The sequence below is a fragment of the Argentina silus genome (genome assembly GCF_951799395.1).
Source record: "Argentina silus genome assembly, chromosome: X".
Lineage (NCBI taxonomy): Eukaryota > Metazoa > Chordata > Actinopteri > Argentiniformes > Argentinidae > Argentina > Argentina silus.
In genome coordinates, this window is record NC_139653.1 from 40454401 (window position 1) to 40469651 (window position 15251).

A 15251-nucleotide genomic window follows, 5' to 3' on the forward strand; every position below is an offset into this window, starting at 1 on the left:
TTCTTTTTCCATTCCTTCCAAGAATTATATACTTCCTTGTTTGTAGGTGCCATATTTTCATCAATCGATTATGGGCCTTAGGATATCCTTTACTCCTCCATAATCTGATAAAATACAAGGATATCACAGATAACCCTAACCCTAAATCACATACAAAAAACACTAGCGGATAAACTCCCCCTAAATAACAGTGATTGCATTTTGTGACGGGATTTAACTGAAGTCTGGAAGTTCAGGTGTGAGGTGGACCATGAATGATGATAGGCATTTCTACAAGTCTTCTTTCTCAAGGGAGATGAGCGGATAATATTCTTGTATAACAAGAGGCTAACAAAGGGCCCTCCATTTCAAGATCCACTGCACAGGGCCTCTATTTTCCCACAGCGGTTTTGATTGAATGCAATAACTGCAATATTTAAATATTTGATGTGATATTTTATATTGATATTTATTTAACAGCCAGTGAAGTTTGATCAGGGGTACAGAGTAGGTGTTGCCTTATGCGGTAACCCGCAGTAGTTACCAGATGACTTGGAAGATTCACAGTACAATAAAGAGAGTATGTTTTTTAATTGGCATATGTTGTTATTCTACTCAATGAATTTACATACAATATTTCCACTTGCAGCCCATATATATCACATATCTGTAGTAACAAATAAATTAAATTCTTTAAAGGTGCATTCCTTAATTAGTTTTTCAACTCCTGTTTTTCCTGTGGATTCAAGGACTAACATTACATGATTGAAATTATAGTTATAAACATATTTTAAAGCTATACATTGTTTTGTTACAAAGGCATGTTTACAAACAGTGAAGTATTTACCAACCTTATATGTTGGTTTATGATAATCTCTGCTCTTAACCTGACTGTACACTACATTTAACAGTGTTTGACTCATCACTTATGCTCTGTTTAAAGGCCACTCCAGGGTCTGTGAGTGTGGGCATCACTCTAGTGCCATGGAACAGGTGGTGCGAGGGTGCTGTGGAAAAACAAGGCCTTTACCAGCATGAAGGACAGGTCAGGCAGACCAGACATTATCTTAGCAACCTCCCCACTCAGCTCCTTGTCACCATGGGTTTCCTGCCCCGCCACCCACCCCGGTAACTACTGTGGCACTTTGGTGTGTGTGTGTGTGTGTGTGTGTATTCTGTAGGGGAGCTATAACGTGTTTGAGCGTGTTTGGGTTATGAGCTTGGGTGGGGGTAATCACTTATGCTCTGTTTATAACAAATGTTTCAGATCTGATTTTAGCACCGAAGATATTTATGTCTGTGTGTAAATGCTTTTAATTAAAGTAGGTGTTTATCGCAAACTTGTGTGTGTGTGTGTGTGTGTGTGTGTGTGTGTGTGTGTGTGTGTGTGTGTGTGTGTGTGTGTGTGTGTGTACTGTAGGTAAGGCGTGCAATCCAGAGACGGGGTATAGAAGCATGTTAAAAGCATGTTAGTTGTTTTCTTTCAGGCACGTCACAAGCATACACGCACTTCCATAGCGCGTGTGTCAGTAAGTATGTAAAACCGATCTAGGTCAGAAAAACACTGAAACGCGCTGGTTTATGAGGTTGGTTGAGGTTAATCACTTATAATCTGTAGAAAGGCCACTCGAGGGTCTGTGTGTGTGTGTGTGTGTGTGTGTGTGTGTGTGTGTGTGTGTTGGCATGTTTCACAAGCCAAGTTAGAAGCACGTTAGTTGTTTTCTTTAAGGCATGTCACAAGCATAGACGCACTTCCATGGCGCGTGTGTCGGTGAGTATGTGAAACCGATCTAGGTCAGAAAAACACTGAAATGCGCTTCTACTTTAGCAAAGGACTGCGCCTGACAAGGTGCTAAGGCTAGTGCCACCAATCTGATGTTTACATTTACTTTTACATTTATGGCATTTAGCAGACGCCTTTATCCAAAGCGACTTACAACAAATACATTTGTTTAAGTAAGTGAATCATCTATCCAACAGTCATCATAAGATAAAGTAATCAATGCTCGGACCAGGGGCCATAGGCAGTCACAATGCTAAAAGAAGGATTTTTTTTTTCTCTTTTTTTATTTTTATTAACAGGAGAGAAACTTGTACAGGGGGGTAGAGCGGGTGAAGAGGTCATTAGGAGAGGTCATTATGTGTCTGCTAGGCGACTGCTGGTGTCACTGCAGTGGTCAACTCATACAGCACGGGGTCCACCCCTACACACACACACACACACACAACTTTCATTTGCTTTCATTTATTGATGTCCTACAGATGGTGCTTTTAGTTGCTTCATGAAAATACAAATACAAATTTGATCACAAAAAACACAAACAAAGCAAAATATCCACAAACACGCTAACGTTGTTCCCATATACTTCCCTGGTGTATCCTGATAGCATAAGCATCATCCTAAATGTTGGCTACTGACATCTGAACCCCATGGTGGCTATCAGATGTCAGTCATCATCCAATAGATTCTAATAGATAATATACTCAGTCAGTCATTTTGGATTAAGGCCCTATTTCCCCTTCTTATGACATTCATTAAAGACTTGTGCTTGTAAGTATATACATAAAAATTAATACATATCATGTATATGATGTACATACATTTGTTAACAGTTGTTAACCCCATGAAACAGACAAACAAACAATGGATCAAAACAACACAAAATATACAATATAAATATGTTATGGGCGTATATAACTCCTGGTATATGTTGACATTCCAGTTTTCAAAATCTAAATGAGGCAAAATTAAACAAACATTAGAGACAGCACTTTTCTGAATAAACACATTTGAGAAAAAATTTAACATTAGTAAAAGAGAAATAAAGTATGAGAGAAACAAACTGGATTTTGGGGGTGGAATCCCAATTTGAGATTAGCACACGTAAATTGAATCATCGCACAATTTTTTCATTTAAATGAATGCAAATGTTGGAATTACGCATGCGGATCTCGAGTTAGGATTTCACACTCAGTATATAAATATGAGGAATACATTCATGTGGTCCAAACAGAGCAAAAGACTAAAACATTGTTTCAACAATTCATCATATTCATATTCCTGATTGTCAGAATATTGAGCATTTGTACATTAATGAACAGAACTTCAGTAAATAAATAAATAAATAGCCAGTATGATATGCTTTTGACAGACTTGCTAGTTTAGAGTGTGAAAATGCATAAGATGAGAAATACATGAAATATATATTGTAACCTAGAGGCAGAGGAAGAACAAGTGAATGTGTGATTATCTCTCTGTGGGTGGAGAGCAGAATGTGTGTGTGTGTGTGTGTGTGTGTGTGTGTGTTCTGTAGGGAGCTATAACGTGTTTGAACATGTTTGGGTTATGATCTTGGGTGAGTGTAATCACTTGAATCTGTAGAAAGGCCACTCCAAGGTCTGTGAGTGTGGGCGTCACTCTAGCGCCATGGAACAGGTATCAGGTGGTGCGAGCGTGCTGCGGAACATCAGGACCTTTACCAGCATGAAGGACAGGTCAGGCAGACCAGACATCACTTTAGCAGCCTCCCCACTCAGCTCCTTGTCCCCATGTGGTTTCCTGCCCCCACCACGCACACACACACACGCACACACACACGCACACGCACACACGCACACACACACTTGAGTTGAGGATAGGGGGGACTGACCTTTGAACGTGTATGTGGAGCCATTTAGACTCCTTTTAGACTCTCCACCTCTCATAGGAATCCATTGGTAGGTCTATAGTTAGCATTACCCAGATATGTATATATATCATCAATGGTATAGGTAGGTGTGTGAACTTTTGTGCTCTGACCTGGTGGTTGTGCTGGTCTTCTCCATAGTGGCCATGAGGCGGTTGTATGTGTCTGCTAGGCGACTGCTGGTATCACTGGTTTCCAGTTTGGCAGTGGTCAACTCATACAGTTCGGGATCCACCCCTACGCACGCACGCACACACACAGACTAAGGGTTACCTCATATCCACAGTCCTAAGGACAGGGTCAACTACATTTACTGTCGATAATATTATACTACATATTACTATAGTATAAAATGACGACTGTACACTTTAATGTGTTCTACATCCTGGGTATATTCACTGGACCTGACCCCTCATTAGCGAGAGCAGCCTTAAAACTCCTAGACAGGCCTGATAAGGAGGCTTCAAACTTTAGACATCAGATATGACCACAGGCATACTTTATGATTAACAATAGTCCTTCTCAAACACTGACTTCAATAAGAGGTTTATCAAATATTGAATGAATCAGCGAATTGGTTACGAGTTGAAAGGATCAGAGGATGGGGTGGTAATATTTTCAATGAACTGATATAAGGGGGTTTATTCCCAGCTCCACAGGCACGACACAGTCATGATTAGATACTGTAGTTCTAAAGGATTTAGATATAGCCTACACAAATGTTGTAGGTTATCGTGTGTATTGTGTATTTGTATTTGCGTTGTTGTTTTCCACCCTGACTGCATGACAACATGTCCCCATCCTACTGTGCTTCGACTGACTGACAGCCCAGCATTTGCTGACCTGGGGGTGGAGTGCTGGGGCTACTGCTGCTGTTGGAGCCACAGTCCTCCACAGGCCCAAAGTAATCCAGGTTGAGCCCTGAGGAGTAACTGCTCACTGAGGATGCTGGGGGGGTGAGGGTGGAGTGTGGGGTTAGGGAGACATGCAAGGGGTAAGGTGAGACACCAGTACATTTGAACATGCAGTTTGTTACTACAAAAAAAAAAACATAGCACAACTCACATCATTAACCATGCAATTTGTTACTACTGCAGTTAGGGTTGATTCCATTTCAATTCAGTCAGTCAAGGAAACAGTTCAAATTGTAATCATGATGAACAACAGCCGCAAACAACCTCCCACTGACAGGTAACTGTGTGTTTGTGGCTGTTGTTTTAGAAAATCGCAGATTGTTTTCCTCAAAAAACACCTTTTCTTATGTTTTCTTTTATAATGTAGAACATTGACATTTTCACACATGTAAACACTGGTATAGTGCTGGAGACAATAAATATTAAGTCAACAAGTGGTGAAGTGCCTATTTAACTACTGTACAAATCACAATGTCTGCATTGAAATGGAATTGACTAATATGGAAAAGTTCACAGAGCAAACACAGGGCGTAGTCTGTCTTTGATACTAAAGAGTTGAGAAATGCAGGTATACAAACAAACAAGCAGTGACAGTAGTCACTAGTTGGGGAAACACCATGCAGTTGGTACACGAGTGCAGTAGGGGGCAGTATACATCTAGGAGTCCACAAAACAGAAGAAAGCTGTCAGTGGCAGTAAGATAGAAAGGCAGAAGAAAAGCAAGAGGCAAGGCTGCTCTGATGTATGGTGTAATATATTAGAGCAGGTTTATTCATGTATTAACAGATGATTTCACACAGGTGTTTATTGAAAGTGCCACATTGAAAGAATGTTCAAGCATCTCATCGGTTCAAGGGGAACCTCTAAACAGAAAATGATTTCCACAAGCTAAATCAACAGATGTTTGCATAACATTGTGTTTAGGTCACAGTGATTGTAAAGATCCATTCCAGTTTACTGAAGAGTCTTCCTCTTAAAGGGATAGTTTACTCAAAATACAAATAAACATGATTTCCATATAGTCTGTAGTGGATTCACCAAAACAGTTTTTGGATAATTGTTTGCCATATTCTGTTTTGTTAGCATCACTAATGGCCAAATTAATTTTGAAAGCATGTGTAAAACACCTTACAAGCAACTCCAACTCCACCTTACAAGCAACTCCAACTCCACCTGACAAGCAACTCCAACTCCACCTTACAAGCAACTCCAACTCCTATCACAACTCCTATCATCCTAGTATGCCTCTCTAAATCGTATGTCTAAAGCCCCATACAAACAACCCAGGAATAACCTGTGTACACAATTAGTGGGGTTAAAATGTGCATCCATTCAGAACCACAGCCAGGGTACGTGGGTAATCATGTTCATGTGTACTAACATGATTAAACTATCCCTTTAACTTGTTAAGAAAGTGAAATATAAACATAGAGGAATGAAATACAGGAGAGTAGCTTGAACAGGAAAACAGCAAGGAGAATCCAGGCTTTTTCCTCTGAGCAAGTGTCAATATCTGTTACTAGGGGATTTTTATATATAAAAAAAAAAAAAAAGGGAAAAAAAAAGGAAAGATTGCCCACCAGCACACGATAACATGGTACTAAGGTCCAGACAGCTCAGTTGGTTAGTGCATGGTGCTGTCCACACCAACATTGTGGGCTCAATTTATAGTAAGACTGTATACAGTATGTGTCACTTTGGATAAAAGTGTCTGCTTAAAGACTATATGAAACTGGATTTGAAAAAGTATTTTATCGCAAAAACACTGCATTTGTCTATGGCTTTATGGGTCTCTGCCCAATTCTATGCCTTAATACTGTGTGAGCAGTTGACAGAAAATATGCTTACATAAAAGATAAAGGATTACAAGCATAACTCCACAGGGCAGATGAGGTAGCCAGTAGGTTAGAGGTATCCTCCCCAGTAAAAACAATTTTTGAGGGGAAAATCAAATAAACAGAGAGCCTGGAGATTTATACAGCAACAATTGAAGGTAGAGACAGAGAGAGTGAGACATGAAACTGTCAGATCGCAGCCAAACAGAAAGGGATTAAATATACCAAGAACAGATGATAATTTATTTTAAACTTTCAATATATGTAACAGATGGACAAAAAAGGTATCCGTCATCCGTCAAAAACAAAAGCCCTGAAGGAAAAACATCAGCTCAGTCCCGTTTTTGATGGATGCAGAAATCTCTGTATGGTGTGGCCTTAATACTTTATAACGGATAAACACTGTTGAAGAGAGGGAAGTAGAGGACAGAGATACAAGAGAGAGGGAACTGAGAGAAGTAGACAGAGTGAAAAAAGGGTGTGAGAACGCAAAAGCGTCTCAATAGAAGAGAAGAAGCCGGGTATGGACCGGAGGGTAGTCTCATCTCCGGCCCTGGAGGTGAGGGGCTCGGCAGGGGGACGTACCGTCCAGAGGGTTGCTAAGGCCACAGCTGCTCCAGTCAAATTGAACAGAAGGGAGGCCCCCCTGGTGGCAGGAGGAACAAACAGCAGTGAGGCTCAGAGAGAGGGGAACTCCGTTAAATACTTGAACTTGACGTAGATGGGGTGTCTGTTAGCTACATGTGAAGCGAGTGTGCTATAATGTGAAGTACCTGAGTTGAGTCTTTTGAGGAGGTTCTTGTTACCTGTGACCCAGAAAGTGCTTGTGCTGTAGCAGCTGTCTGTCCTGCTGTCGAGGCAGACATCAACGGCTCTTTGGTGGGCTCTAGCATTCCCTGAGAGGGAGAGAGAGAGATAAAGAAAGAGAGAGAGAGAGAGAGAGAGAGAGATGGAGTTGTGTGTGTGGGGGTATGTAACAAAAAACCTGGTGATACTCAACACAAGGCATTTGTTTTAAATAGGCTTGGAATTTGCATTGTGTGAGGTTTGAATAATTAAGATCAATATGGTGGAAATTCTGCTTAATCTATGGAAAGCTAGATGGAGTACACCTATCCTATGATTTCAGGTCTGTGGATATTACAGGGGCTAGGGGCTAATAAGAAGCTAGGGGGAGGGTCTACAGGATGAAATGGAACTAGGCCAATGTCTCCATCTATCCACTCACCAGGTCGGCTGCAAACACAGGCACTATCACAGGATGCTTCCTCTGCCCAGTGAACAGCTGTAAGTAGAGACAGAGTACACACCATTAACCACCACACCATTGGGATATTTTTTTTGTCTGTTCAAGCTAAAGGGCAGGAGGAACCAAAAGAATCCCAGACACTGCCAGTGTGTCAACTCACAATATTCCTGGTGTCCATGCCTAGGCAGTGGAGCAGGGTCATGTTGCTATGGGAACCACCCCACTGGAACTTCAGGCAAAATGCATTGTGGAGGTCCTGAGGCTGCCGCCAAATGCAGTGCGGCACCCTGGGGTAGTCAGAAAGGAATTGGCTCACGACAAGAGATTACAACATCAAGCCGAGAGCTACTGTCTGCATACTGTCTGCATGAAATTAACTCAAATTCAGAGTCAATAGGCACATGAACAGTGTGGCACTGATGCTCAAGATGCTTTGGGACTAAAAAGAAAAGGAGATCTTCCTCACCAATGGGCTACATGGCTGGGCTGCTCCCCCTCTCTCTGCTTCTGCCTCTCCCCCTCCCCCTCCTCAGGCTGGGTATCCTGGGCCTCCAGCAGAGCTCCAAGGCTCAAGATGTCCTCCTCTGTCACCTCTGCTACAGCCACCGCAGGGAAACTGGCCAAGAGGAGCCTCTGCAGACGACAGGACAGGGAGGCCTACAAGGGACATACACAGAGAGAAAATCAACCCTTAGCCTAGACCAGGACTCCCTGGAAAGCAGTAACAATGTTACTGAGTGGGTTATCCTGGTTAAATAAAGCTGACTAAACTAAACTAACCCCAAATCAGGGACTCCAACTCTGGTCCTGGAGAGCTACTGGGTATGCATCTTTTGTTCCAACTCGGCACTAATAGACCTGATTCAATTAATTGTGGTCCAGTGGACCAGTTCTTATACAATGATTAGTTGATACGGGTATATAGTTCTGGGCTAGAATAGCCCATCTCAAAAGAACACTAACCTGAAAACTGTCCCTTCTTTCAGCAGCACTTCCCTGCCACCCCCCCACCTCCCCCTCCTCCTCCTCCTTCTCCTCCTCCTCTGGATCAGTCCATTTAGCGCTCTTCTCCTCACCAAACTCTGCCCAAGTCTCCCTTTCAGATGGAGTTCTCTGGTCCCCAAATGCCCCCCAGGCCTCCTCCTTCTCCCCCTGACCCTCTGCATCGTCATCCAAATGTGCTGAGCGGAAGTCGGCAAAGCTGTCACTGGTGGGGAGGGCACCTTCTCCCCCCTCCCGTACCCTGCAGGCCTGTTCAAAGTCTGCAAAGCCCTCCTCTCCCTGTACCCTGGACTCTGATTGCTCCAAATCTGCAAAGTCCTGGCTAGGAAAGGAGCCACCATTCCTGAAATTTCCAAAGTCCTCTTCCTTCTCTTTCTCTTGCACCTCCTGTTTCTCTTGCTCCTCCTCTTCTTCTATCTTGGTCTCTGTCTTCTCCCTGAGGTCACCTGTGACATCCTCCTGAGGAGCCATTGACGAGAGAGCAAAGACAGTCTCGCTAAAGTCCCCGAAGTCCTCCAGACCATCTGGGGACACTGCCTCGCAAAAGGATGCAAATTCCTCACTCACAGAACCGCTGACTGTGGTGGGGAGAGGAGAGATGGTCTCCTCTTCTTCTTCTTCTCTCTCAGTCCCCTCCCAGTCCCTTTCCCTCTCACCTTCCAGTTCTGGAGCCTGAATAAGATTGACTTGCTTGTTGGGACTGGGCACTCTCTTAGCAGGGCCTACCGGCTCCTCAGACCCAGGATCATGCTCCTCTGTAGGGGTTGTGAGAACAGAGAGGTCCAGAGAGAGGTCCTGAGATTGGTGAGTGGGCTCTGAGTCCCTTTGCTCGCAGTGCTGGACTACTCTAGTGCAATCAATGTTCCCTTCCTCGGCTAAATATTTAGACCCGGGCTCAGACTCCATAACAGTCTCCTGTTCTGTGTCCGAATGGTCTTCACTGAAGCCATTGGTTAAGTTTGTCCCTTTCTCCCTGCCTTCACTGTGCTCTGTAGGGTCTGTGTGAGTGAATCCACAGCACCAAGGCTGCATCTCTGGCTCAGCAAATGCAGAAAAGTCAGCAAACCCAGTCTCCTCTCTTTGGGGGCAGTTACACAGTGCAGGGGCTGTGGTAACATGATGATCAGGAAGGGTCTCCTGGTGGACCTGCTCCAAAAACCCATTGGTGAGTGGCACAGGGAGCTCACTGATACAGTCCTGCCTGTTGAACTCTTTTTGACTACTGTCCACCCTTGTTGTCACATAAGAGCTGGGTTGGAATTGTTCTGCTGGCCTCTTCGAGTTGCCGTCATGAACAACATTCCCTGGTCGAAAGATTCTGTTGCTTCGCGTAAAGTGCTCTAGTGGCGAGGTCATCGAACAGGGCTGGCTCAAACCCGTGTGGGGGTCGGTGAACTCGGTGAAGCTGAGACTGGAAGATAATCTCCCGGAGAAGCTTCCAAAGTCTCCAAACTCATCGTCCTCCTCATGCCCCGTTTCGTCATCTTCCAGCGGAGGGGGGGAGGAGGAGTACATGCGCATCTCGTCCGGCTCCATGGGCTCTCCTGGCAGGAGCCGAAAGCCTCATACATCTGAAAGATGGACACACATATCAGTCAACACTGCAATGGGATGTTGTGTGAGGATGGTTGAAAGTTAACAAATACCATACATTTACATAAACTCAACGCACAGGCTAACATAGTAGGGTAGCCACTTACACTATTTTTTATAAAGGTACATTTAGGCTACACAGTTGGAAAGGTCATCTTTTACATAAAAAAGGTAAAATAACATTTGATTAAACTCAAGCCTCATCAAAAAAAGTATTTGTATAACGTGTTATTGACTTTTCTGTGCTTGACTGTGCTCCCACAGAACAGAACTGTATACACACATCTGTTCAGCACGCAAGCCAGGAGTGGGATTTAGTCAGGACTCTGAGATTATATGCACTCTTTACACTCAGGGAATGATATGGAATAGATAAGACCATGTGGTCATGAAACCAAAAGACTGTTTTAAGAGTAGTGCAGAGTAGACTGCACTGCTGAAGCTAGAGGCACGTGGTGTCACAAAAACACACTACCCTCTTTTGTAGACAGCCTGATGAGGGAGCCCTAAAATGAATGGTGTGATTGGAAAACTTCAAGGAAAATGCCAGAGAGAATGGGTTTACTGGGTAGCCTACAGTAATAAGTACAGATAAACTAGATAAGCTAGCCTACCTGCCTACCTTTTCGCTGATAAGTGTCTAGCCTCATCAATCGGCCAATACACACATTATTTTGTGAAAGTTTTGTAACAAATATATAACCTGAAAGGATATGGAGAGCTTGTTTTTATTCATGTTAAAATGTGTATGGAAAATGTCTCAATTGTTGACAATAAGGTCATCCAATTCATTCCCATGGAAATGTTTAGGGCCTACCTAATGTAAAATTACCAAAACCCCCATAACAGAGGAGTCAATAAGAACTTTGTACGGAAAAATCTACTCTTTCTGTTTCCATTGTTTGTTGTGGCTCTTCTGGAATGGAAAAATGGAGCCAGCATACGGCCACATCCCCTATCAGTCAGAGTAACCTGATCCAGGGAATCTTATCCAGCATCATTGTGCTGAGCTCACAGGTAGGGAGGGGCCTGCTGAACCCAAATAAGCTAGAGGCAGCCACAGCCCTTCCACTTTATAGGGGCTAACTCCCAAGAATCCAAACAGTACAATACATATTCCTACCCCTACCCATTACATTGATACAGTATATATGTGGGTATCTGTGAGGAATATGTAGATATAATGAGTACTGTGGAGCTTTATGCACAAGTAATATGATCCATATCTGTACTGGGGATCATTTACAGGCAATGGAATGCTTTGGATTTCTGAGCCACAGTGTGACAGAGGCAACCAACACAAATGGCTAAATTAAGATTTGGCTAGCTTGCTTAGTGTCAAATCAACATACACAGGCATACCAGTGTCGTGTTAGATAGTGTTCCCTTGTCAGATAGTATTCCCGGTCTGACAGAAAGTGTGTTTTTAAGAGTAATCTAATGAAAATTACTGTAATATAACAATGATAGTGGCTTACACTTAAGACACTTTGTCCTCCAAAGCAGTTTCATGATAACTAATTACGGTTAGTGATGATACCATGAATATCAATGTTATATTACTCAACGTTTGCAATTATGATGAATTACTCCTTCAGTAATGATTGCCAATCATGTTATACCCTTGTTCCTCACATTTTTGTAAATATTCTAACGGTGATTTTGATATTACCATGCAATTTAGATCGGCTGTATGAATATAATTGTTATCAAAAAATGCATATTTTTCATTTATGAATCTGTAAAACGTTGCTGATGCTTGCAGATGACATATTATTCATAGCATCTATAATCTTATATCATGTCAAAAATCGTGATTAATTTTGGTGTTAAATTGACAAATTGCGAATAATAATAATAACTCGTTGTTCTGAAATATAAATAATAAATAATACATTAATATTCTTTAAAATGCATGAAACACAGAAATGGTGACATGTAAGTAAGCCATCATCAATTAAGTTTTGCATTAGAAACCACAATTAATATCTGATATCTGACAAGTGAACACATATACTGGACACGACACCAGTAATTACATAATTTCTGTGCTCAATTTAGCCTTCAGCCGAAGGCTCGCTAATTAATTGATTAACATAACAGTTAGCTAGTAAGCTACGGGGTTAACTGAAGTCAGAGAAAATAAATACAGTACATTCATAAAGCTCTTACTAGCTGCCGTACGTGTTTGCTTCCCAGACTTCAGTTCACACCTTCCCCGGTCGATAATCCATCCGATTTGACAGTAGCTAGCTAGCAAGCTAATTTAGCTAGCGTGTCCCCTTGCCTACAGATGCCGGTATGTTCATCTCATGTCACGGATAGAGATGCGACGAGACCTCGTCAATCACAGACAAATTATAGATAAACTAAATTTTGACTCTAATTTTGAACTTTAATTATAAATAGTTGAAAATCGCCAATGCCTGGACTAGCAGTTTCACCGCACACTGCCTCTCTTGCTTGTTGTGTTCTGTTGGCAGACAGCAGATTTTTCTGAACTTCCGGTTTTTATCCAATAATTAGCCTTCACAATAAAAGCGCCGTATGAAAACAGGAACTTGAACCCTAATGTAAAAAAAATATACAGATATTCCACAAACAGGACGCAAAAAAGTGCGTTATTATTTGATTTTAATGTTTTGATATTTCAGTTTCGTTTTGGAAATGTGCTTGACATACAGTAGGGGGAGCTAGAGAACTGATCCAAACACAAAATACTGTAGAGAATCTTCCAAGCGGCTTTAACGCATAGTGTTTCTACTTTCTGCTATATTTCCTGTTGTAATCACTCTATAAACAAGGCAGTGGGCGGTTAAAAAAAAGACGTGTGCACCACAGAGATAGTAGGAACTAAAAACCCTATTTGGTGTGTGTATGCCACTATTGTGATATGTCAAAACACAGGGCCCATGAATTTCCTCAGTTCCCTATCTCCCTCATTCTCTCGTTTACCACTTCATGCACACACGCGCGCACACACACAAACACACCCTCCTCCTCCTCTCAACTTGGCAGGAGCCTAACATAGACTCTCTTGTTCTTCTGATGGCAAGTTGACAGGATTTTCTGTGGCTCAGCACTTTTCAGAATGAGACACATTGAACACCAGCACATTCCAAGATGAGAGGTTTATTAGTCTGCAAAGTAGTTGTTTTTACAAAAGCACAGGAAAAGAAAACATCTGAATTGGGGTAACATGATTGTTGGAGTAAAAAAAAAAGCACATTCTCAAAGGTTCTCGTTTAAATTAGTTACTTTTTGTTCAAACAAGTTAGGAATGGATAGAGTGTTTAATAGGCATAGCACCTATGGGAGTGTCATAGCAACTATGGGACTACTTAATATAGGATTGACCATATTGAACAAAGAAGGATCCATTAAATCTACCTTGATGAGGTGCTCAGTCAAACAACCATAGAAAAAAGCCTCACATGTTCAAGAATAGACATGGCCTTTACACATCACACAAGAAAATGACTATTTGGTCATACTTCACTTACATCATAAAAAGTGCTGTAGTTTAAATAATGGTTAGCATACATCCACTCTTTTGAAGCTTAGCTTGGAAAGTGCTTTACAAATATTTAGTTAATTGGTGTGAGAGAAATTTGGTCAGAGCCAACTTTTTTACAGTTTGTCTTAGATTCTAAACACCTCTGCCATCTTTTAACAGGTACAGTTTTTATGAAAATGCGAGTATGACATTACTTCTGGGGCAGATTTCTAGGGGTTTGCAGGCCTTAAAATATAATAATACATTTCATTCTAATAAATTAGTATGAAAACATGATTGTAAAACCACACGATACATCAACAACAGTACAACAATCTATTTCATAGGACACTCCATAAATACATTAGTTTGCTTTTCAAAAGAAATCATTTCTAATAATTTACATAGGGGGTCTTTTGCTTACTACCACACACCTTGTAGAAAAAATTACATCTTTCATGCTTTGCTGAACAAGTCAAAACACTCAGTCAGAACAAAAAAATAAGCAAACTATTACCTTGGTTTTTCATGTATACAATATGCTCAAGTAGAACTTGGATTCAGCATCACATGCATAACGAATGAACTAACTTTCTCATGTTATAAACCAAGCCAACGAGAACGAGGCCATGTTCAAAATATGTACATCCAAAGTCCAAAGGTATGGTGACATCAGAGTACAATCGGGGCGCAATGACATTCAATTCAAACCAGAGGTCTTATTTTTCACATACCATTATTAGAGGTTTAAAACACTACAGGGTTCAATTTCAGGGAGTGTGTTGTATTCAAAGTCACTTGAGGAGTAAGGTAAGGTTCTGAAGTGACTGTAGACCATGGCCTGGATTAAATGAAACTGGCATGGTGTAGAAAGTCCCATTCGTTCAACTCAAAACATGTTTAAGTGTTTGTTTTGCATAATCCAGTTGATGTTGTTGGATCAATTGCAGTTCTGAAAATGTGCTTTATGGCTTAAAAGCATTTACGCTTAATGCGCAAAGTGTTCATGCATGTTTGATTGAATTTGAACGAGACGGGAGGAACTGGGATCATTAGGAGACCCAGAGGTGTATTAAGGCTCCTCAGGTTTGTTAGTCAGTGCACAATGTTAGACCTTTGCAGATAGAAATATTAAGTATAGAGCAGATACAATTCCCAATTTCACATGACAGTTATGACTGTCATGTATCTGAACATTCAATAACGTCTGCACCCAGCCAAATAAGGCCCTTCTTGGGGTTAATCAGGAAGTGTTCCTATGTAGTATCCTTCCTGGCAACAGTACCACTCAGTCGGCCTCAATACATGTCTGACAAAATATGTGTTTTATATTCACTCTTGGTTTTAACAGTGAACACACATAGATCTTCATAGAATTACGTCTATGGTTCATGATTTTTTGGGAAAATGACACACAAAAAATCATCTTATATATAGCCTTCATTCCACATGTTGCAATTTGACATTTGTTGTATTTACAGGCAGTTGTGGTGTCAT

The 15251-nt window shown here is 41.6% G+C and overlaps 1 protein-coding gene across 1 annotated transcript; it reads right to left on the minus strand.

Moving 5' to 3' along the window:
* Positions 1-2208: 2208 nt before the first annotated feature.
* Positions 2209-12717, minus strand: aftphb (aftiphilin b). Its single transcript, XM_083694727.1, has 11 exons — positions 12431-12717; positions 8690-10236; positions 8627-8659; positions 8130-8320; positions 7824-7950; positions 7643-7699; positions 7188-7310; positions 7000-7060; positions 4509-4613; positions 3779-3902; positions 2209-3538 (listed from the first exon to the last, which is right to left on the minus strand). Exons 2-11 carry the CDS (start codon positions 10199-10201, stop codon positions 3394-3396), a joined length of 2478 nt encoding a protein of 825 aa, XP_083550853.1. The 5' UTR covers positions 10202-10236; positions 12431-12717; the 3' UTR covers positions 2209-3393.
* Between the last annotated feature and the right edge of the window lie 2534 nt (positions 12718-15251).